This window comes from Paramisgurnus dabryanus, chromosome 8, assembly GCF_030506205.2.
Source record: "Paramisgurnus dabryanus chromosome 8, PD_genome_1.1, whole genome shotgun sequence".
NCBI classification, from domain to species: Eukaryota; Metazoa; Chordata; class Actinopteri; order Cypriniformes; family Cobitidae; genus Paramisgurnus; species Paramisgurnus dabryanus.
In genome coordinates, this window is record NC_133344.1 from 35,777,150 (window position 1) to 35,800,069 (window position 22,920).

Consider the following 22,920-nt stretch of genomic DNA (forward strand, 5'->3'; position numbering starts at 1 on the left):
GGTACATAGCAGCAGTGTGTCAGTCAAACAGAAAAAAACTGATGGAAATTATAAGACAGAGCTTTTGAGATTTCCAAAAAGACAATAAATCACCAAATATACTCAACCTTGTGCTTGCAAAAGAAGTTTGTCTATGAGTGTTCTCAGTGTTTCTGTAGATTTGGGTTAACAGTGCAAAAGGTCATGGGTTCAATCCCAGTGAAACACATAGTGATCGAATGTATACTGTAGCTTGTTATAGCTTTTGATAAAAGTGTCTGCCAAATGCATGAAAGTAAATTGAGTTGATTTGAGATTAATGCATTTCTATGATGGTGTAAACATTCTAATCTTTTTAAATATTTCAAAAACTAAGGAAATTGTTATTGATTTTAGAGAGAAAAAGCTAAGTAAAATTTATCCTACACTAATTAACAGGGAGCAAATACAATTAGTAACAAATTATAAATACCTTGGTGTAATTATGGACAATAAAAGCATATAAAGGAATAATGGCTAACATCATTGTGAATTATAAGAGGCACCCACGATCCAATACTTTTTGAACTGCTACCATCAGGTTGACGATATTGTGTTCCTAAATGCTTTTATCCCCCAAGCAATCAAGTTTTTAAATTCTTCTCCCTCCAGTGGTAGTTGATTAGTTGCCAGACTATGCCATCACTAGGTTTTTATTAGATTATTTTAGTGTTGTGACAGCAAAGACTTTATATCTGTAATAAGTGTTTTCAGATTTGAAAATAAAATGCTTCTTATTATTTTCTCTAAGAATTAAAGACTGCAGACTCCGGAGGTGGCATTTGTAGCCTGCCTACGTCATCAAGACTGTCTTATTTTAGAATATTACCAGTTATACAGTTGACTTATTCATAGTTAATAGTAAATTATTGTTATATGCTTATGACTTGTGAATGTACTCCTCAGTTAATATGAAATAAACCAGGCTTAAAGACGTCTGCATGCGACCTCAAGATGTTGCAGCCTTCGGATTGAGAAACGACCTTAGTCATTCGGTGCGTTTTAATGCTGCGTTCCAGGCAACCTGTAACCCGTAACTCACGACTTCAAAACCACGACTCACGACTTTGAACTGGGAGAACATCGATCTAGTACGAGTTCACGGGTGGGAAGTCACGGGTTTGACTGCCGTTCCAGTGCACTTTCACCGGTAGAAGGTTGTAAAAACACGAGTTACAGGCTGCCTGGAACGCATAGGGTCGTGAGTCGTGGTTTTGAAGTCGTAACTCACGAGTTTAAAAACCTGCCTGGAACGCAGCATAACTTCAAGCTGATGACATCAAAGTATCGCGATAGCTATTTAAAAGCCGGCTTCTTTGTATGATTTCTCGAATCGCTCTCGCGGTATTTTGATGTCATCTATGATGTCGGTTCTTGCGTCGCCGCATAAATTCGAACACACCTAACGTCATGGGCCGTTTCTCAATCCGAAAGCTAACTGCAGCCTTCCGAAGGTCGCATTTCTAGGCTGCAAATATTATCAAGACTGTCTTATTTCAGAAAAATAACAATTATAAAATTCACTTATTCTTAGTTAATCGTAAATTGTTGTAATATGCTTATGACTTGCGAAAGTAATGCTTACTTAACTGAAATAAACTAGGCTTAATGGTGTATGCAGCCTCCATGTGTGACCTCCAGAGGTTGCAGGCTTCGGAGTGAGAAAACATATAAGGCTTGTTCGACTTCATGCGGCGCCGCAAGAATCGACCGCAGGATGACGTCAAAATATCGCGAGAGCGATTCGCGAAATCGTATGGAAGAGTTTGCTTTTAAATCGCTTTCGCGGAACTTTGACGTCATCCGGCTTTCAGTTCTTGCGGCGCTGTATGAAGTCGAACACACCTTATGGTCGCTGTTTGTTGTCGCGTGACCAGAAGCTGTCACATGACAGTCATATGACCGAGTGTTTGTGAGATGGCCGCGTCGCGCGAGCACCGGTCTCTTCTGAATGAAGATGACGATGAAGATGATGAAGGTGCGTTGGAGAGCATGAGCCCGCTGTGTGATCCGCGTCACCTGCTGCACCGGATCGTGGTTCTGTGCTTCATGTGTTTCCTGGGCTTCGGTGAGATATACAGTCATGTTATCGTGTTACTGATCACCTAACGTTACTGATATATTTACTGTGCCATGCACTGATTTCTTTTTTGTTTTACAGGAAGTTATTTTTGCTATGACAACCCGGCTGCTCTTCAAACTCAAGTCATACAGGTTTGTCTGTCTGTCTGTCTGTCTTCTGGGTGATGAGCTGAGATCCTGACAGGTTCAAACTCTGTAGGAACTTTTACCATTGTGTCATGTGACGTAATGTTGACACTGTCTGAGAGTGGTGTGTGTTCTGGGCATCACCCTGAACTCTGAAGTTCTCTCTCTTTCTCTCTCAGGATATGAATCTGAACACAGCTTCCTTCATGCAGTTGTATGCGTGGTACTCATGGCCCAACGTGGTTCTGTGTTTTCTGGGTGGGTTTCTGCTGGACAGGGTCTTTGGCATCAGGTGGGTCCAAACTAAGTTTTATACGAATTCAAATTCATGTCTGCAGCTCTCCAAAGAGATTGTGTTCTGATAATGCTTTATGAATGTATAACACAATGTTTACATTGGTTTCAGGTGGGGAACGATAATCTTTGCATCATTTGTGTTATTAGGACAGGTGAGTTATTTCACAAGGGTAAAATTTTCTTTGGGGGGCCGCAAAGTGATGCATTCTATATGCTGAAAAATTTAAGTAACCACTGGTCTGCACTCTGCAGTAAACCTGCAGGCTTTATTGAATTGTGTCTGTGATGATGATTATATATAGCAGAGCTGTTAAATGTCTGTACTCTGATGTTGTACAGATCATATTTGCTGCTGGTGCACTGGTCAATCATTTCTGGCTGATGGAATTCGGACGCTTTGTTTTTGGGTAAGAAGTGTCTGTTGATCAAATCTGTTTATGAATGAAAACTGGCCTGATTCTCTGTATGTTTATATCTCTCTCAGTATTGGTGGAGAGTCATTGGCTGTGGCTCAGAACACATATGCAGTTAACTGGTTTAAAGGCAAAGAGCTCAACCTGGTGTTCGGTCTTCAGCTCAGCATGGCCAGACTGGTAAGAGACCAGCAGTGGTAAAATTTTTTTTACCATTAGGTAAAAAAATCATAGGTATAGCCAGTGGCGGCCCGTGACTGCTCATCCGAAGGGTGCTAATTCTAAATAAGTGTTCGGAGGGTCTCAATATTTTAAAAAAATTTGTTGCACCCTCAAATAGTTGTATCTCGGCCAAATATTGTCGTATCCTTGTCATACATCAATAGAAAGCTTATTTATTATGTTGTATAAATTTCCAAAAATTTACCCATATGACTTGTTTTGTGGTCCAGGATCACACATGTATGTGTGAAGATCTGAAGTTGTCATTGTACAGTATCATAACCTCTCTCTCTCGCACCCCCCTCCCTTGTGTGATTCAGGGAAGTACAGTAAACATGAATGTCATTGGTTGGGTATACGGTCGTATTCAGATGATGGTGGGCTCAGCCGGATACACCACACTGGGAATAACACTCATGATCTGTAAGAAAATGCTCTTATTTCTTTTTTGGGGGTTAAATTGATCCAGACAGCTCTTATAAGACTCTTCATGTTTGCTATATGAGTCCGTATAATGTAAGATGAGATCAGTCATTGAAGTGTCAAAGCAAAGATCATATCATGTGTTTTGAAACTAGAATCTTCTTCTGTCATTCAGGCACTCAGCCATTTATACGGTGTTGAGTTTTTTCACTTCTCTTATTGTTTCATTTTGCTTCTGCTTATCTATTAAATCTCATTTCCCTCTCGCAGTACACATTCAGATGAGAGTTTAGTGTCTGATGTGAACATGGATCTTAAAGTGAAAGGATTGCAAATGTATATTCGGAATTTGATCTTTTCATGTAATCTATCCATTTGGTGATCATTCATTACTGTTGTGTTTATCAAAGCAGTATTACTATTTGAGTGTGTACCATGAGAGCACATGTAGATGTATTATTTGTGTTTAATAGATCAGTTTGTGTAATTCTGGGTAGTTTCAAACTTGAGAAGTTCAGAAGCTCTGTTGTGAGTGGATGAGCTTCAGACATACACTTCACTCTTTTATATCGTGTGATGTCATGTGTTTAATTTAATTTATCATTTGTGATGGGACAGCGGCGTCCACGTGTCTCTTCTCGCTCATATGTTCACTGGTTCTGGGTTTCCTGGACAGAAGAGCAGAGAGGATCCTTCACAAGGAGCAGGGAAAAACTGGTGAGAACATACAGCTCATCCAGATCTAACAAACATGTACTGTATTTCACTCAGCATACAGCAATATGACATTGTGCTGTGTATAACCAAAATATTTTTTTTGCTCATGACTTCATGAGATGTCTGACATCAGAGGAATTTGTTTGTGATTTAGGAGAAGTGATCAAGCTTACAGATGTTAAGGATTTTCCGCTCTCTCTATGGCTTATCTTCATCATATGTGTGGGATATTACGTGGCCATCTTTCCATTTATTGGACTCGGCCAGTGAGTACGCACGCACGCATATACCAGACCTTTGTCAAAATCTGTTTCCATGAGATTAAAGGTGACATAGAATGATTGAATGGGGTATTTATCCTTGTTCTGTGATGTGACATGTAGACAAAATTGTTTTTGTTTGGGTCTGTAATGCCTTAGAAGCTTCCTAAAAACCTCTCTCAGATAGCTGTATTACGGTGGGGGATTTTAAACAAGTGCTTTTGCACATATTTGGCTCCCCCTACTGGCTTAACTTGCAATCTCATTACTGATTGGCTGACTTAGCTGCCACTCAAAAAATGTAGCCAATTATTTTAAAGTGGAGGGGCGGTGAGATGCCTGTGATGTCATAAGCATCAGTTTTTCAGATTGGGCCGTTTTCTGGCTTAGATTTCTAAAAGAAGATTTCTATGAGACTAAGATTTTTAGCATGTCTAGCACTTTTTGTATGTTCGTGAATGTGGGTAGACTACCATTATTCAACAAAGACAAGGTCAAAATGGTTTTTCATTCTCTGTCCCCTTTAAGGAATAATATGTCATTTTGTCATGTCTCTGTTATTATCACTTACAGAGTCTTCTTCATAGAGAAGTTCAGTTTCACTCCTGTCCAGGCCAGAGCCATCAACAGGTACACACACGTTGGCTTATCAATTGAAACAATCCGTTAAACTTTTGTTTTTCGACCGCATTTGAATCTGGCTCCAGAACGCATGACGCTAGGGCTAGGATGATTAATCCTGCGATTCTGCATGTTATGCTTCTCAATGAATTATGCTAAAATGCCACTACATCCAAAAGACGGAGGGCGCTCTTGTGCAGAAACCACAAAATGCCTATTGACGGTTTCAGCAGTAACAACATAAAGAAGTGGCTGTCGTGGTCCGCACGTAACTTCCGGTAAACTCCGCTAAGAATAAATAAGAACACAGTTCTTTAAACGTAGTTTATTTATATAACTAGCAAAAAAAAAACCACATAGATTACCTAGGAAACCAAAAACGATTTTGACGAGGCATTTGTTCAAGAGATCAGTTTATCAACTAGTCAGACCATTAAAAAAACAAAACCGAAAGTAAAGTTCGGATCCAGACGTGTATCGCGGCAGCGCACGTGCGTCCGATGAAACCCTTTATAAGCATATTTATCTTGCTGTTCATCAGACCTTTTCAGATAGTTTAATGAAAATAAAGAATATTTATAATGATTATGTTTGACGAGTCTTGCTGATTTTACATTGATAAGGACTTCCTACTGATCAAAGAGCCGTAGCACATGAAAGAACTACTTTCTTAGTTAGTATTTTTGTTTGGTTTCAGTAGAAATATCAAAAAATTCTTAAATAAAGACGTTTTTTCTTGATGAGCTAAACAACCTATGAAAATAAGTCAAACAATATACAATTTAAGTGAATTTGTGCTGAAAACAATAAAAAATATCTTAAAATGAAGAAAATAAATCTTAAATAAGTTTTCTTTTTTCTTAAACACTTAATTCAAGCTAAATTTTCTCACCCCATTGGCAGATATTTTTGATTTTTTAAGCACAAATGTACTTAAATTATGCATTTTTTGTCTAAAGAGGTAATTTTGCTCATCAAGAAAAAACATCTTGATTTAAGAATTTTTAGATATTTCTACTGAAAACAAGACAAAAATACCAAGTAAGGAAGTCATTTTTTGCAGTGTTTGCCATTCAGAATTCACATTATTAGTATGAATCGCGATTAATCGTCCCAGCCCTAATGGCCGCATTCATTTTTGACTCTAGATCGCCTGACTGTGTTTCAATCTGACTCTAGACCATATTTATTGTTCTCTCAGTAAATCTTTAGGACATTTTAAGTTTCTTACCTATAAATGTATATTTAACACGCAGCTTTTGTTTAACTTTGTAAAATTGTAGTGTAGTGTACATCATCTCAGCCCCTGCTTCACCTTTGTTGGGCTTTGTGGTTGATAAGACGGGCCGGAACATCATGTGGGTTCTGTTGGCTGTAGTCACCACACTCTTCTCTCACGTCATGTTGGCCTTTACCCTCTGGAACCCCTGGATTGCTATGGTAACCTCATACTAAACTACAGTATGTCAGTAGGATGATTTGCATGATAAGGGTGGGATAACAAATGCACTTGTTTACTGTTATAACTTCATGAAAACGAATCAAAAATCTTATCACATTGATCATTAGAAAAGATTTGAATTGAGGATAAACTATGTGTAGAGTGCAGTTATATCTTCAGTATTGTGTGTTTTAACACAACTGTATTGACTAATGTTTGTGTTACAGTCTATCTTAGGTTTGTCTTATTCTCTTCTGGCCTGTGCACTTTGGCCAATGGTGGCATTTGTTGTACCAGAACATCAGCTGGGAACTGCATATGGATTGTAAGTGTGAAATATTTAAAGGTTTGAATGAGGAAACAGCAGATGTGTTATAAGATGATTACATCTTAAAGATGAACAGATCTCAAGTATTCAGTTGTAGGTTTAACTTGGATATAACTATGTTCTTGAATTGTTCTTGCTCTTTTGATTGGTGTAGTATGCAGTCTATACAGAACTTGGGTCTGGCTCTCATCTCGATGGCCGCAGGAACTATCTTAGATACCAAAGGATATCTCTTCCTTGAGGTCTTCTTCATTGCCTGCGTGTGTTGTGAGTATACATAACATAAAGCTCTGAAACTGTTTTCTTATTACACATGGAAAAGCAAATCCACTGTTGAACTGCATAAAAGTCCTTTTAAGGAAGTCGCGTCACTGCACCACCATATTTGCGACACCTCCAGGTCTTGTTGGAAGAAGACCTATTGATTCTGCACATGTGCAGTCCATCTCCCTTTTTTTACTGGAAAGCGGCCATTCTGACCGCTGCGATCTCCCCCATGCATATCAATACCAGTGATGCATCTTGGTAAAGGGCACCTATTATGCAATATCCACTTTTATAAGGTGTTTGAAAATGTGTGTTGGCAATGTGTGAACACAATCACCCTAAGATGAAAAATCAACCTGCTCCTTGTTTGTTAATCCCCATTAAACCATCTCATTAGACAGTCATTAGACTCATTAGACAGTCTCATTAGACATTTCGTTTTGATTCGCTTATCAATGTGAGGTCACACATAAATGATAAAGCCCCGCCCACTGACAGTCCTGCATTACCATAGTTTCCACCCTCAGCGAGTTGTACTCTGTCCACTAGATCCTATCGTCTCCGAGTATTGCGCTCACTGTCTGTTTGTAAGGAAGTAGGGAGCTGTAGCTCATTTGCATTTAAAGGTACATACATTAAACCAGCAAGTTTGTGCAGTGGGATGGATCTTTTTACTGGACCACCGGCTTTGTATATTTGTCATAGGTCTATACTTTCTGATGGAAGGAAGTTGTCAGTTAATCTGTATGTGGTTAGATATCTGAATGAAATAAAAAGCATAAGTCTGGAATGAGAGATTCCTGTAATGTTTTATTCTTATGTAGATGTGATGATTGTGTATTAAATCGATGTTACACATGTGATGTGATGATGCTTATGGTGGTCTGATGTTTCTTCTCTGTTTTATTTTGCAGTGGCTTTGATCGCTGTAGTCTTGTTGTATCTGTATAACTCCTATAAAGGTAATGTCAGTGTTGAGCCAGTGTTAATAAATGATGAGTCATTCATGAGTCATTTCCAGTATTCACCTTGACATGTGTTGTTTATCAGATGGAGAACTGAATCTGTCTGCTTCATCAAGAGCTCAACGTACTAAAGCTGAGTGAGTATACAGTTCAATCTCACTTCACTTATCACTACAGAGTCACACTTGAAAATCTCTCTCAAAAGTGTCTTTTGTGTCTTTTTAATTTGTTTTCTGTATGGTCTAATCAAAATTCCTAAAAGGTTTTTGGCCCAAAATGTCATATTCAGTATTATACAACACTTCTTTCTGGTTTTCGAATCCATGTAATATTCCCTCAGTATTATCTCGGGAATCGCTTCAGGGTTTGTATCATTCAGTGGTCATTTTAGAGATGTTAACGGAGGCTTGTTTGACCATAGGTCACATATTTTTGACTGGAAAAAGCTGCCACCACTCACACATTCAGCCGCACAAATGCTCTTTTTTTTAAACACACTGAGGCTGTGTCTGAAAACCCTTTAGAGGCAGCATTCCAAGGCAGGAAGGCACCAATGCACGTCCAAATCCAATGTTAGGTTTACTTCCTGTCTCCTGAGATACCTTCATCGTCTTGTCCCACAATTCTATGCGCGGGGAATGTGATTGGTCAAGCCTGGTCAAGTTCGAAAAAATAATATGCTGGCCAAAAGCCTCCGGATCACACATTTTGTGTATAAAAGGTTATATTTTCACTTTTTATACCTTTTAATTGCATTTCTAGGAAGAAATTAGTATTGTAGTTTTAAAATATGGGTTTAGTTGTCACAAAGTCACTCTCTGTTTATATTTAAAACAGAATTTCACTACGCTGGCTATAAAGGCTGTCTTGAAATGCGTTTCCCAGAGCTGCGTTCATGCCGCCGAAGTCATTGCCTCATGAGCAGGTTGGCAAACTTCTGGGAATTTTGGAAACTTTCCATGGAAATATATGGGATTTGTAGCAGACATAATGAAGATCAGTCAGATGTTGAGAAGCTAATGGTTGTATGTGATGCAGTTTGTATAAATTAACCCAAATTTACAAATAATAGGCTTTATGCCCAGCTGCACTACTTCCTGAACTTCAGCCAGCTCCTTGTTTCCTGTCTGCCATTATTGGACAAATTGATTAATCCAGGGGTGCCTGAACTCAGTAGTCACAAACAAATGTATTAATCCAGGTGTGCCTGACCTCAGTAGTCACAACAACAATAATCAGACACACCTGGATTAATCAGTTTGTCCAATAATGGCAGACAGGAAACAAGGAGCTGGCTGAAGTTCAAGAAGTAGTGCAGCTGGGCATAAAGCCTATTTCCTTTAAAGGGCCATTTCACCTATAAGAGCATTAATCTTTATGGAAAGTGGGTCATATTTGTAGTCAAAATGTAACATAAATGTAGAATTTTGTGTCTATTTGACCGAGAAAAGACAGAACGTGACTTTAGAGCACATTTGTATGAAAAACTACAACTCCCACTATGCACCACAATGCACAGCTCTGCAAGCCACTCCCATTAATCAGAACACGGCTCAGACATGCTATTATGTACATAAATGCCACGTTAGTAAAACAAAGAATATAGCCATCACCACTGTGTCTGACAGACACAATCATGATTTACTTTTAAACGTGATGTTACATTGTGTTACACACAATAACACTCTGGTCTGGTGTGTAGCAAAGTCTTATTCAAACAGTAACGTGCTGTTTCAGATCCGCAGTACCAATGTCTTTACAAGTACTTAAAAAAAGGGTATGCATTTTAAATGTTTATTTAGTTTTACCAATTTTCTTTTTGTCTTTTGTTTACTGTAATTACATTTGTGTTATTATTGGCCTCACTGCTCTCACAATATAGACATATAAAACACCGCTCAGATATGCTATTATGTACATAAATGCCACGTTAGTATAACAAAGAAAATACAAACACTCCATTTAGTCAGACGTCCGTTTATCCCTGCATCCTCCACACAAACGCGTCCCCTGCACAATATCTCCACAGACGCGCTGCCTCAGCTCTTGGAGCTTGTGCTCGTAAACCGAAATGCGTCTTTGAAATAAGCACGCGACCAGAAACATTCACAAAACAAACGTTCATATCCTTATCTGATCCAGAAATGTTAAACCGAAAGCAAACAGCGCGAGTCCGTCCAAGCTTATATACTCCCCAGCGCGTCTGCTCGTAACCCAAACACGTCCGTGAAATAAACATGTCCAAACGCGCGCAAAGTTCCTCACTTGCCTAGAAACCTTCACCAAACAAACGTCCATATCCTTATCTGATGCAGAAATGTAATAAAGCAAGCACACAGCGAGAAAACAGGCAGTAGTCTGTCCAAGCTTCTCTACGCAGCAGAGGTCGATGGTTGCGGTGTCTTCCACGGGCTCCTCTACCCAGCCGAAGCCCAGGCTCCGGCCTACTCCTCGGGCTTCTGTTCCTACATCTGCCTCAGCTCTTTGCAGTATTGTGGCTCATAAAGGTGCAATGTACAGCGGATTAGAGCATCACGCTTGCAAAATCACCCTCTTCCATGTAATATTGATTAACTTCCACTGTTATTGTAACATGAATTCTGGCTCGCTCCACAACTTCTGTTTAGCTTAGCTTAGCATAAAGATGGCGGCTGATCGTTTTTTTCCGTCTGTGTTCGTATATTTTCGTAAGTCCCACCCACTGATTTGCAATTGGTCTGAAGCGTGAGTGGGTCCCACCCATAGCCCCCACCTTGGAAAAATGAGGAATGAGTGTCTGTAGTCTTTCACACTGAACAGAGATACAGGATTTCCTTCTTTCAATGACGCAAAATGACGATTTTTACATCATTGAAAGAAGGAAGTGCCTCACTGAAATGAGTATTTCTCCCCTCTCAGGGGAAACTGAGGGAATGATGCACGACCATTCAAAAACATGACTGGGGTTCTAACGGTACAAAGCTTAATGCAAATGGGTGAAGTTTCCCTTTAATTGCCAACTTGGAATATTTTTCCAACTTGGAATATTTCCAAAATGTCCAAGCTTTGCAACCCTACTCATGAGGCAGCGAGGCAACAAGTCAGCTGCCTTAGGTTTCGGACGCAGACTGTGTTTATTAATGTCACAGACACTTAAGACAAGAGCATAAGCACTATGGTAAACCAGAACAAATGCATTAATCATACGTGATGGCCAACACTGCTTACCTCTACCATTTCAGCTCTATAAGTGACAGCGCATCATTTTAACCCTGTTTAACATTGGAGAACCCACGGGGTCAAATTTGGCCGCTGTTAATTGCTGCTACCCAAAATCTTCTTGGGTTCTCTAGGGTTAATGGGGGTCTGTACCCTAAAAGCCACTTCGGTGCTGAAAAAGCCCCCTTCCTCTCACCAAAGGTCATTGTTGCACATGTTGCTCGAGGTTGCTGCGCTTTCATTGAAATGAAAGAAAACACATTGCTCTGCCATTGCTAGTCTCTGGCAGTGTACGTGCAGAGTAATAGTGCACTTATTGCTATAAATAAAATAAATTGAAAAAACATTAGGGAGTAATGGAAATTGCCATGCCAACTTGCTACTGTTCACAAAACTGTGCAACGCTTGTCCAGCATCCAGGGTTTCGTGATTGGTCCACTGTTCTGGACCTGCCATTTGATGATCTGCGCTGCGTATTAAAACTTAGTACTCGTACGCTGCAAAAGACCCGAAACACACGTATAACATTTAGACACTTCCGTCTAGTGCGTGTTTACATAGAAAAGCAATTGAAAAGTAGGACAGTGGAACGAAAGAATGCATTTTCAACAAACCCCTACTTTACTCTTTCGCCGCCAATGTTTTTTTAAAAAGTTGCCAGCCAGCGCCAGCATTTTTCATGATTTTCACAAATTTTAATGCCTTCCAGAAAATGTTCTTCTTTAAATATATAAACATACAATATATAAAAAAAGAACAGACCATCTGCTTAAAAAAAAAAAGTTTAATCCTACCTTTATTAGTTCTCTTGTAATCACATCTCAAATATGGGTAGGTTTCTTCAAAAACACACAATTTTGAACAAAAAGCTGGGATAATTAAATTTTTGTGGAGGACTTTTGAAAAGATCAGATTCAGAGCGATGATCAAAACATACACAGACATGCTGCTGGAAAACTTGTCATTGGCAGGGAAGCGTTTTCATTTGATTGACCAGATAACTCGTCAATGGCGAGGAAAGTGTTAATAGGTCCGTGTGGAAGCTCTGATTTGAAGTATTGTTAAAGATTGCATTCGGTATGCATGGGCACCAAACCGGAAGTCCTTTACCGAAACCAAATCTGTATGAATATGTGTACCGTTACACCCCTAGTATAGACTATAAACACTATGGGCTCCATCATACACCTGGCGCAAAGTGTCCATTGCTAGTTTTTATCCCGGTACAATTATAATTTTCACGTTTAGCGCCACATTGTTTAAATAGCAAATGCACTTGTGCCCAATTTTTCGCCCATGGTCTGAAAACGAGGTGTGTTTTGAGGCAACTAAAATAGACTACGCCATTGACCAACAAAAACCAGCTCTAAAGTCAATGGTGCAATATGTTTTTTTTTTGTTATTTAAAGTGCACGTTAGTAATACGTGCCTATAAACAGGACGACAACGCGGGTTTGCTTATCACATACATGAATGCGCAGCAGCACAAAGACGTTTTTTAAATATGAAAGATTAAAGGAAATATGAAATATTAAAGGATTGAAATTTTTGACCTTGTGCTCTGCCCACAAACCATTTTTCCAGTCATTAAATTAGCAAAAGTGGCATCGGACGCGCCCATTTAGACCATGCGGCGTGCGCTTTATACAATGCGCTTAGATCGTTAAAATAAGGCCCTATACCTGCTTGTTTTTCATCATTTTTCAGGCTCACGATCTTCACGCTGTTGTCGCATGAAATGCAAACTCATGCCTGTGAAATCACTTATGACATTCAAAAATTTGTTTTTGATTTATTTTCACACGCTTGTGCCGTCGAACTGTAGTATAAACAAAATATCTCTCGTAGTCGTGTGATCTTTCTTCTTTGTCACCTGTGGTGTTTTTCGTGTGTCTGAATATGTGCTGATGTATTTCAGGTGAAGCTTCTTCTCTTCTTCTCTTCTCTGAGCACCTGACTGGCGTCCTTCATCACGGGACTTCATCACCTTCTCTTCTCTCACACATCACTGAGCACTTCAGATAAAACATCTGAATCATCTCACATCACTTAAGAGCTGAACTGATTCTGGGCCTCCAGAGCTCAGTTATCCACCCCATTTTATCTACAGACAAAAGTCTGTAAAGTGACTGCATATACAACGGTTAAAATAAGTTATTACGTCACCATTTTTTTTAGTTATTATATTTCTACATTTTCATTCTTCATGTTGATAACAACCTATACAATTGTCCCATGCAAAGAAATCAAACCATAGAAGTCCATAAAGGAGGTTATGTTTAATCATGTAAAATGACACAGGCAAAAGTATTGGATCCCTGAAGAGAAGGAGGTGCAAAAAGGCATGGAAAGCCAAGACAATCAGCAAAGCAATCCTGTCCCTTGTCCGTGCAAATAATAACAGCTGTATAATATAAAATAGTATTTCATTACCAAGCTGTCATGCTAGAAACATCTCATGATGTGTAAATCCTAACCCAAACACACAGCCAGAGGCCCACAGAAGAATGAAAGGATCAAAATCACACCTGAGCAATGCATGCAACTAGTTTCTCCGTAAAGGAGGCGTCTTACAGCTTTTATTTCCAACAAAGGCTTTTGTTCAAAGTATAAAAAAATACATAATAGTGTTCAATAACTTTTTCCCTGTGTCATTTTACATAATCACACATAACTTAATTTATGGACATCTATTGCAATGGTTGTTACCAACATTTGGTGAAAATTTCATGCTTTCAATACTTATTTTACCCGCTTTATAAAGCTAAACATAGCTACACATATAAGCGATGTCCTTCAGAGATCACAGAGATGTTTGTGTCTACAGTTAACATGTATACTTTACCCAACAATAATTTGTTTAGATTTTATGCAGAATATATTCAACAAGTGAATATATCAGAGTTCAATACCATAGTTAATGATAGGGAGCCTGTTTTACTTAAACATTGGGTTTAGGGACAGGGCTTCAGCACTGGATTTTTATTTCAATAATCTAAAACACTATACTTTTACATTGTACAAATTCATAATCAAATTAGCCACCTCAAAATAGTTCACAATTCCTGTGGGATCAAGCTGGAATAAGAAAATAGCTCACAGCAGATTCACCGGATTTGAACTAGCATGTCGGTTCACACAGCATTCCTCTAACCAAACCTCAGTTACTGAAAAAAACAGACGAGCAGGTGGACTTTCATTTACTTCATCTGTTAATGAAGTATTGCTAAATGTTTAATAGTAAATATGTACAGTTTACTCTCGTCACAGCTCTTTAGGATTGTCTTTGCTAGGGTATTTCATTCATAATCACTGATAATACTGAATGAATTCATAGTTTTAGAGTCAGAATCTAGAGTCACTTGATCAAAACAATACTCTTCTCCACTATTCATCTGCTATCAGCTGGGATTTTATGGTTTCTTTTTTGCACTTATCTACTGTTTTTAATTGTTTTAAGTGTTTTTTGCACACTTGCATTACTTGAATGATTTTATATTCCAGAAAGAGGTTTTTGCAAATAATGTGAAAACATTAAAATTGGCTACTTAACAGTTCTTGAATTATTGTGCATTTATTATTAGTGCTGAAATTGATCTACTTTTGTTAAAATATAATTACTTGCTTTGCCTCTAAAACAACTATATATACTAATTATTTTTATAAGGATTTTTGTTAATTTTTTTATGTCATTTAATCAGCCAGTAAACAAAGACTTTCTTTTGAAACTGCTTATACACATTTTATCTCAAAGATCTTGTTGAAGATATCATAGATATTTTTTGATTTTGTTAGCTGCAGGGCAGCATGTACAGACAAATGTTGATCTTTCTAAATCTATAATAGTGTTTCTGTTAAAATGCTGTCATTTGCCAAAAAAAAAATACAGATCAGTTTAACGGATGAAGACCAATTGTTGTTTATTGTCTTGTTTTGAGGAGATCTGTTTGATGTATCTTATTTTTTTATTATACTATACTGGGTGTTAATCGACAGGGATGCTCAACGTCTGCCCAGCCAGCAGCAGTCACAGGATGATCAAGATCATCTGAAACCTCTGTCTCCATTTGGCCTGCGCAACCGTTATCTGTCCAGACTGGGTGTTCAGGTATTCCAGCAAACTCAGTGTGAAATCTACATTTATTTAACTACATTTAAACTTGTCTAGCAACTAACCAGAGCACCCTGCCAGCCCTTTAGTCACTAACCAAAGCACCCTACCAGCTCTCTAGCAACTAACCAGAGCACCCCACAAGTTCTTTAGCAACTAACCAAAGCACTCTACCAACTTTCCCCCAATTAACCAAAGTACCCTGACAGCTCTATAGTACCTAATCAGAGCAATAGCGGTTCTAGCTTGTGAGTCTTCCCCTTCAGAGCCCCCAACTCACCACCAGTTTTTTTTAAGCTACTTTAATGACATAAATAAACAAGCACTAAATAAAAAGCACACAAAATAATTTATTTTCACTAAATTCTAAACATTCCTAAACCTTGACTTTTCTTAAATAAAAAAAATAGCAATGAAGTCTTCTTGTTTAGAGCCTGTAAATGTGCACGGAAATACAGTCTAACACAATTCTGATAAATGTTGATTTTTGGTTAAATTATAACCAAATATGCATGTCATTACGCATGTATCAAACTTCGAAAGTTAACTAAATCAATAACTTGATAACTTTTCTAATTTGTTAATTACAACCAAATGAAAGTAGTGTGGTTGAAATTTTTCAGGCTATACATTATTATAATAAAATTATTACCCAGTGTTATGTAAGCTAGATGGACAACAACTATTGTTGCTCTGTGTAATTGCATAGTATGCGACATAGCCTAACATGAGCAGGGGCGCGGGAAGTGGGGGTGCTGCAGCACCCCCTGGTGGTAGAGATTTAAAACTGCGATGACAATAAAATTATATCTTATAAATATCTCTTGAATTTTGTTTGTTTCTGTACAAAGACATTTTGTATGCCATGTTTTGAGTGTGTGATGAAGAGAGGGATAATTTTAGTAATTTTAAAATTATTTAATTTATTTCAGTGTATTAGCCAATCAGATTTTGTGTTAACGTGATTGCATTCAGCTGATATGCTGTAATAGGCATAAGCATAACACAAGCACGCACACTCACAGCCACATACTGTACGACGAATGAGTTTATCTATCAGCTTCGCAATGTCTCAGAAGAGAATTTTCGATTTTTTTCAATCACACAGCGCAAAATTCTAGTTAGACTAGTTATTAATGCATGTATTGCTAATACATGATTTACAATGGTCGTACTATATAATAACATTTTAGTTTGCATGCGTAAAAAGGTGTGCATGCAACAATGAAACACATATAAAATAAACAAGAATGAACTGTAGTGGATGGCCTATAGGAGAAGGCCTTCTACTCTAAAATAATTTAACATGGTTTTAGAATATATTTTAATCAAAATATGTTGGCCTATTTTGAGATTTTAAGCATATTCCGATGGAAAAATGTGTCTAAGCTAAGCTAGGTTCAGTAAACGATTTTCTAGTTCATCATCTTTTCAAAAATATTTAAAAATATAGCCAAATTGTTTCGCGGTGTTTAACGCACTTGTAAATGTTACAAAACATGTGCTTTATTGAATGAAAGTAAAAACGATTGAATTAAATGTTTAAAACGATGTAAAAGGAACTAAATTATATATATGTACAATAAGGAACATGCATGCGACATTTAAAAGTGGTGGGTATTTCAAAAAATAATATAAATTATTCCCATGCATCGATTTTAATGTTAAACGTCTATAAATTTAAATGAATCCATATGGAAAATATTCTGACAATTTAGGATATGATGTTTGAATTTTTAAAGTCGAAAAATATCTTATTTTTACACCGCAGGAGGCATGGCAAAGTGAAACAAAACTTGAAACACAAATATTACGTTTACGTGTAAAAATAGAATTAAATGAAACCCCCTGAATTGAAAGGTCCACTAATCGCCTTAACTCGAGTAATGTCAATAAAGTTATTATGTTAGAGTTTAGAAATATTAAAAATGTAACCAAAGGACAAAAAAAGGCGTACTACTGGCACCAGTGAGAATGCATATGTGTACATAAACTGGTTCCATACCTCCGACTTTCCTACATAACTTGCTCAAAGTTAATTCTCCTGTTTTTCAAACTCTATGTTGCACTTAAGCTCCACCGTAGCACAGCATGCCCGGTGCGTAATGCGTGCCAGAGGAGACTCCGCACATGACTTGCGTTGCATTTTGTAACTTTTACAAATGATTATTTTGTCATTTGTGTAACTTTTTGGACACATTTGTTACTTTGGCCCAAACATAGTCTATATATAATATTTCTGATTATATCGCATAGCTTTCTCCCCAATTGGACTAATAAAGTAATGATTAAAAATATCCTTATATGGGCCCGGCCCGAGGATAGTAGCGGAAAATGACGTCTCGGGCAGAGAATCTAAACTCAACTATGTTGCAATAGGGTTTGCTCCGTCAGCTCAGCTGTAGGCTACTTTATGGATGGGAGGGGCGAGTGAGTTTTTAAAAGAAGACATAGGTAGAGTGGTCTGCAGCTTGTGAACAACATTAGAATTCTTTAACTCTACATTCCATAACCCCCCCCCCCCGCACCCCCTACCGAAAATATCTTCCCGCGCCTCTGAACATGAGTGATTTATTTAATGTATTTCACACGTATTATAATTATAATGAGTGACATAACTTCATACATGCATACATCTCACGTTTCTCCTTATTCTACTTTCTAACATGTCCACCTGATGGCTTAGACTAGACATTTTCTCTTCTATAATGTTTTTACTAATTGAAATCTGCAAAAGTTTACCCCTGTTAGATCAGGTCTCCACACCAGACAAAGTAAAATATTTACGATCCAGCCCCGGACTCCAGATCATGTCAGAAAATATAAATTTACTCATTTAACAGGTTGATTGATCGAAGCTAAAGAACACAAGCAGAACACGAGGCGAAGTTTATGATGATAAAATAGGAACAGAGTTTTTATTGATGAACATTTTCAGTTGCATGTCTTGATGTTCAAACCTCGTCTAAACCCGCGTGAATTCAGCATGCTGTTATATCAAAATTGCTTTAAAGCAACATCCCATAGACCTTAAGCTTCCATAAACATTCTCTTTATTTATCTCTGTTTACACACAGACATAACAGATTGTGAGACTGAACCACCATGAAATTAATGAGACACATAAAATATAGAAACATAATGAATAAATAATGAAATATAGAAATATAATAATAATAAATGAATAAACATAATGAATAAACAATTAAATATAGAAATATAATAATAAATGAATAAACATAATGAATAAATGAATAGACAATATAAATGAATAAATAATAAAATATAGAAAGAACATAATAAATGAATAAACAGTAATATAATGATAATAATGAAATAATAATAAAATACTATTAAATAATAAAATAAACAATTATATGGATAACTAATGATTATAAATAGATTATAATGATTATGTAAATAAATGATTAGGAATAAACTAAAAAAAGAACACAATAATAAAAACACACAAATGTACGCACAAATTTGTTTGTAAAATGTGCATACGGCCGTTTTAACTAACAAATAATGATTCAGCAAAAACTTTCAAACTAAAATTTATTTTAAATGTATGCAAAACGTAAGAACAATTTAGACCACCTGTATGCAATAATCTAGGAAAAAATATATGACATGTTTATATTATAGGGTTCTTTCTCCTTGTTCATGATTATTGCGTACAGGTGGTCTAAGTTATTATTACGTTTTTGCAAACATTTAAAAGAAGTTTTAGTATGAAAGTTATAATTGATTAATGATTTGTTAGTTAAAACGTCCGAACGCATATTTCACAAACAAATTGCTTGGTGAATACGGACTACCAGCACATCCGGGAACTTGACTGTAATTTCGTCACCGCCCCTTTTTGGGGAAAAACAAACTAGACTTCTCATTGACTTCCATACAAAATAGCGGAACAAAGCAACGTTCGTACACAGCCGGCAGGCGTAAATAACTTAAGAAATCACTCAAATTAAACATGTCGAGTAATTATCTGTCCACCCTGCCTGCCATAGATCGCGAAAGATACACTAACACATTTAATTTGGTCAATATAAAAACATGTCCCTTTCATTCTCCAAGCACTATTTTGTATAATAATAATAATATGTTTAATTTATATAGCGCCTTTCCATAGCTCAAGGACGCTTCACAATAACAGTTAGGAGTAAACAGTACAGTAGCAGACAATGGACAATTGCCCAGTCCAAGCGATCACGGTTGCGTTTCCCATTTCAAGTGAAATAAACAATAACCAAAAATAACATAAAACAGAAACAAAAACAAGCAGGATCAAATCAAGACAACATGAAAATCGGTAGGTAAAGCAAATGTCTGATGCAATAGAATAATTGAGTGTAAGGAACCGGATTATGAAAAACATGTCATGACATATAGTAATATGCGTATGGAAGTCAATGGGAAGTCTAGTGTTTTTCCCCCAAAAGTGGGCGTGAACCTGTTCAGAGACATTCTATGACGTTGCGCCGGTTGTGCGTATGAGACCTATTACCCTCGAGCCCCTCCCCATTCACACGCTGATCAATCTGTGCAGCGCCGCATGAACTTTAACCTCTGGAGCCCCGGCAGGGCACTCACTCATATGCCCTATTCGGACGGGATTAGTTTTACGGGAGTACATGGAGTAATGTTATTTTAACACAGGACATCTGTTATATTGATAGTCAATTTACACGTGCTTATAAATCTCAGTAAAGCATTCAGAAGTAGGAGGAGTAACTCGACAACGCAGCACGTCAACTCCCTCGTCGTCATGTGCACATTACCTTGCTCTCTGATATAGGGATGTAACGATTCAATCGCGATTCAATCGCGGTCCCCATTAAAAATGCCTGTCTGAAATCGATTCTGAATCGAAAGGCTCTGATTCTTTGTTATATGCACAGCTTGTGCGTGTACTACGGCATTTGGTCAGTAGGAAGTCCTTATCAATCTAAAATCATTATGAGTCGGAGTCGTTTATAACGTGCATTTAAAAAAGCAACACTCGTTAAGCAAAATCATTCAAAATATTCTTTATTATCATGAAAATACCCAAAACCATTTGAAGAACAGCGTATAAATATTCCTGTGTAGACATTTCCTGGAATAGTGTTTGCAATGATACTTCTTGTGTGGCACAAAGGGAGTTTCTGCATGAGAGCGCCCCCTGGCGTTCGGATGTGCCGGGATTTCACCGTAATTCATTCAAATTCATTCATTGAGAAAACGCGCATTTGCACGGTTAATCGTTACACCCCTACTCTGATATTACATGTGCAAACAAACACGCAACATGACACTGACGAGAAACCTCAAAATTGGACCAGGGATTAATCACTCTGTTTAATTTTGGTTTGGGAGAACGTCAGTTTAAGAAAAAGGTTGGTGCCTCTGAGAAGTTATTTTAAAAGTCTGTGTAGTGGTATGCAGGAACTAACTTGCCACCGAGTTGTTCCACCGCCTAGAACGCAACTGAATACTTCTTTATAGACCGTTTCATCTGACGCATGTGCAGTAACGCGATGCGCGTCTGGTCCGAGCTTTACTTCCGGTTTAAGTTTTTTTAATGGTCTGACTAGTTGCTAAACTGAACTCTTGAACAAATACCTCGTCGAAAATAACAAATGTTCTGGTTTCCTAGGTAATCTACATGTTGTTTATTTTGCTTGTTATATAAATAAACTAAGTTTAAAGTACTTTGTACAGTATTGTATTAAAATTAGTATTACCTGAGGTAATTTCTCCGGACCTTTTTACAGAAGGTAAAAGTCGCAGTAAGCTTTACTGACATTGTCCGTAATGATTACTGACATGGAGCATTCGGAAGGGACTAAAATCACTAAGAAGCTCTGATAAAAAATGGGTTTACCCCACCTCCGACTAATCTCGTCCGAATAGTATTATAGTCCTAAACAGGTTAACCGTAAAAATCTAAGTCATGGGACTGAGATTTTGCAGGCACCCCCTGCTAAATGCCTGCCATGGCCGGCTGCCCATGTCACCCATGCCTAAATCCACAACTGAACCAGCTCTCTAGCAACTAACCAGAGCACCATACCAGTTCTCTACCAACTAATCAGATCACCCTGCCAACTCTGTACTAACCAGAGCACACTTACAGCTCTAAAGCAACTAACAAGATAACCCCACAGCTCTCTAGCATCTAACCAGATCACCTGACAGGTCCCTAGCAAATAACCAGAGCACCCCAACAGCTATGTAGCATCTAACCAGAACACCATAGCAACCTGCATAATGATAAGAGCTGATTTTTGCTTGCACTGACAGATACCAGACCATTGCTGTCCACATCTGTCTTCACTGGCCTACAGAAGTGTCCTCAAATGAGTCTCAACGTCTTTCTATTTGCCCTTTTGCAATTTATTCTTCAGCAGGCCTGCCTCTGTAGTAAACTCACAGAATACTCTTAAATTTAAAAATTACCTACATCTATGTACAATTATTAGCAGGAATAAGAGTACATTAATAAAGTTTTTTTCATGCAGTATTTATGTGTTTATTTAAAGGGAAACCAGGCAAATCTGCGTATTATTTCTTTACGAGCTCCCCCTAGTGTCTGCAAGTAAATGCTTTCAAACACACTGTCGTAAAAACAAACTGTTGTCCCTCCCCCCTCGCAACCAAGTTTATCAGCATATTTCCAATCCAGTTATGTCAAACGCTATCCAAAGCACTATTCGGACGGGATTAGTTTTCCAAACGACGTTTGAGTTTCAGCGTGTCCCCCAGGACGTCTGTGATTTTATGTACCGATTCGGACGGGATTAAAATGATGCAGGCTATTCCAGAGATGGGAGTGTCTGTTTCATGCATTTGGGCGTTGCAGTAGCACGTGCTCTGGATACGCGTGTTTGTAATGTTTAATATTTTGCTTTAAATGTAAAATCATGACAGAACATGTCATTTATTAATTTAATTTTAACAAATCAAAATAAAATATACAAATCCTACTAAAGTTACATTAGCCTACGTGTTTTATATAACTGTCTGCTTATAACAAACACAAAATAATGAAGAAATAATGATTAATACAATTTAATATCTTTATTAATTAACATTACCATTCCGGAGTTGAACAACTTTGAACGGAGTTTCTTATAATGTTAATGATATATCAGTGTTTAGTCTTAACAGTGTATGATATTCAGCTCGTCTTGATTTAATTACTTTATTTTGCCGAATGCGAAAAAACATTCATATCTGAATGAATGGGACTCAGGAAATACAATATACGCGCATTAGTAAGACCTTACGGCAGATCAAGTTGGCCAAAACACGAAATGAACCGCGTTTTCAAAAGATATTGCGGGCAAACACAGACATTTGCATCCGGACGGGATTAAATTTCTCAGAGGACCTCTGAGTTCGGCGAAAAACAGTAGGTAAATTGCTCTGGAATTTTTACGG

The 22,920-nt window shown here is 37.7% G+C and overlaps 1 protein-coding gene across 2 annotated transcripts; it reads left to right on the forward strand.

Annotated features, from left to right (window-relative positions):
- Positions 1–1,899: 1,899 nt before the first annotated feature.
- Positions 1,900–21,925, forward strand: mfsd1 (major facilitator superfamily domain containing 1). Of its 2 annotated transcripts, XM_065281691.2 has the most exons (19): positions 1,900–2,086; positions 2,180–2,232; positions 2,406–2,518; positions 2,633–2,675; positions 2,863–2,930; positions 3,008–3,116; positions 3,479–3,581; positions 4,200–4,298; positions 4,453–4,564; positions 5,132–5,188; positions 6,463–6,619; positions 6,848–6,945; positions 7,103–7,215; positions 8,130–8,177; positions 8,266–8,317; positions 9,488–9,492; positions 12,376–12,400; positions 15,396–15,486; positions 21,781–21,925. In XM_065281691.2, the coding sequence occupies exons 1-19, from the start codon at positions 1,936–1,938 to the stop codon at positions 21,838–21,840; spliced, it is 1,557 nt and encodes a 518-aa protein (XP_065137763.1). In that variant the 5' UTR covers positions 1,900–1,935; the 3' UTR covers positions 21,841–21,925. The 2 variants fall into 2 exon arrangements, with proteins under 2 accessions (XP_065137763.1, XP_065137762.1); XM_065281690.1 differs by lacking the exons at positions 9,488–9,492; positions 12,376–12,400; positions 15,396–15,486; positions 21,781–21,925 and adding an exon at positions 13,297–14,932 and having other exon boundaries at positions 1,901–2,086.
- The last annotated feature ends 995 nt before the right edge of the window (positions 21,926–22,920 follow it).

Excerpts from the sequence above, each read along its gene's own strand:
- mfsd1 (XM_065281691.2), top strand. The coding sequence starts at position 1,936 with ATGGCCGCGTCGCGCGAGCACCGGTCTCTTCTGAATGAAGATGACGAT. Across the intron at positions 2,931-3,007 it reads TTCGGACGCTTTGTTTTTGG|TATTGGTGGAGAGTCATTGG; the intron begins GTAAGAAGTGTC and ends TATCTCTCTCAG. Across the intron at positions 4,565-5,131 it reads CCATTTATTGGACTCGGCCA|AGTCTTCTTCATAGAGAAGT; the intron begins GTGAGTACGCAC and ends TATCACTTACAG.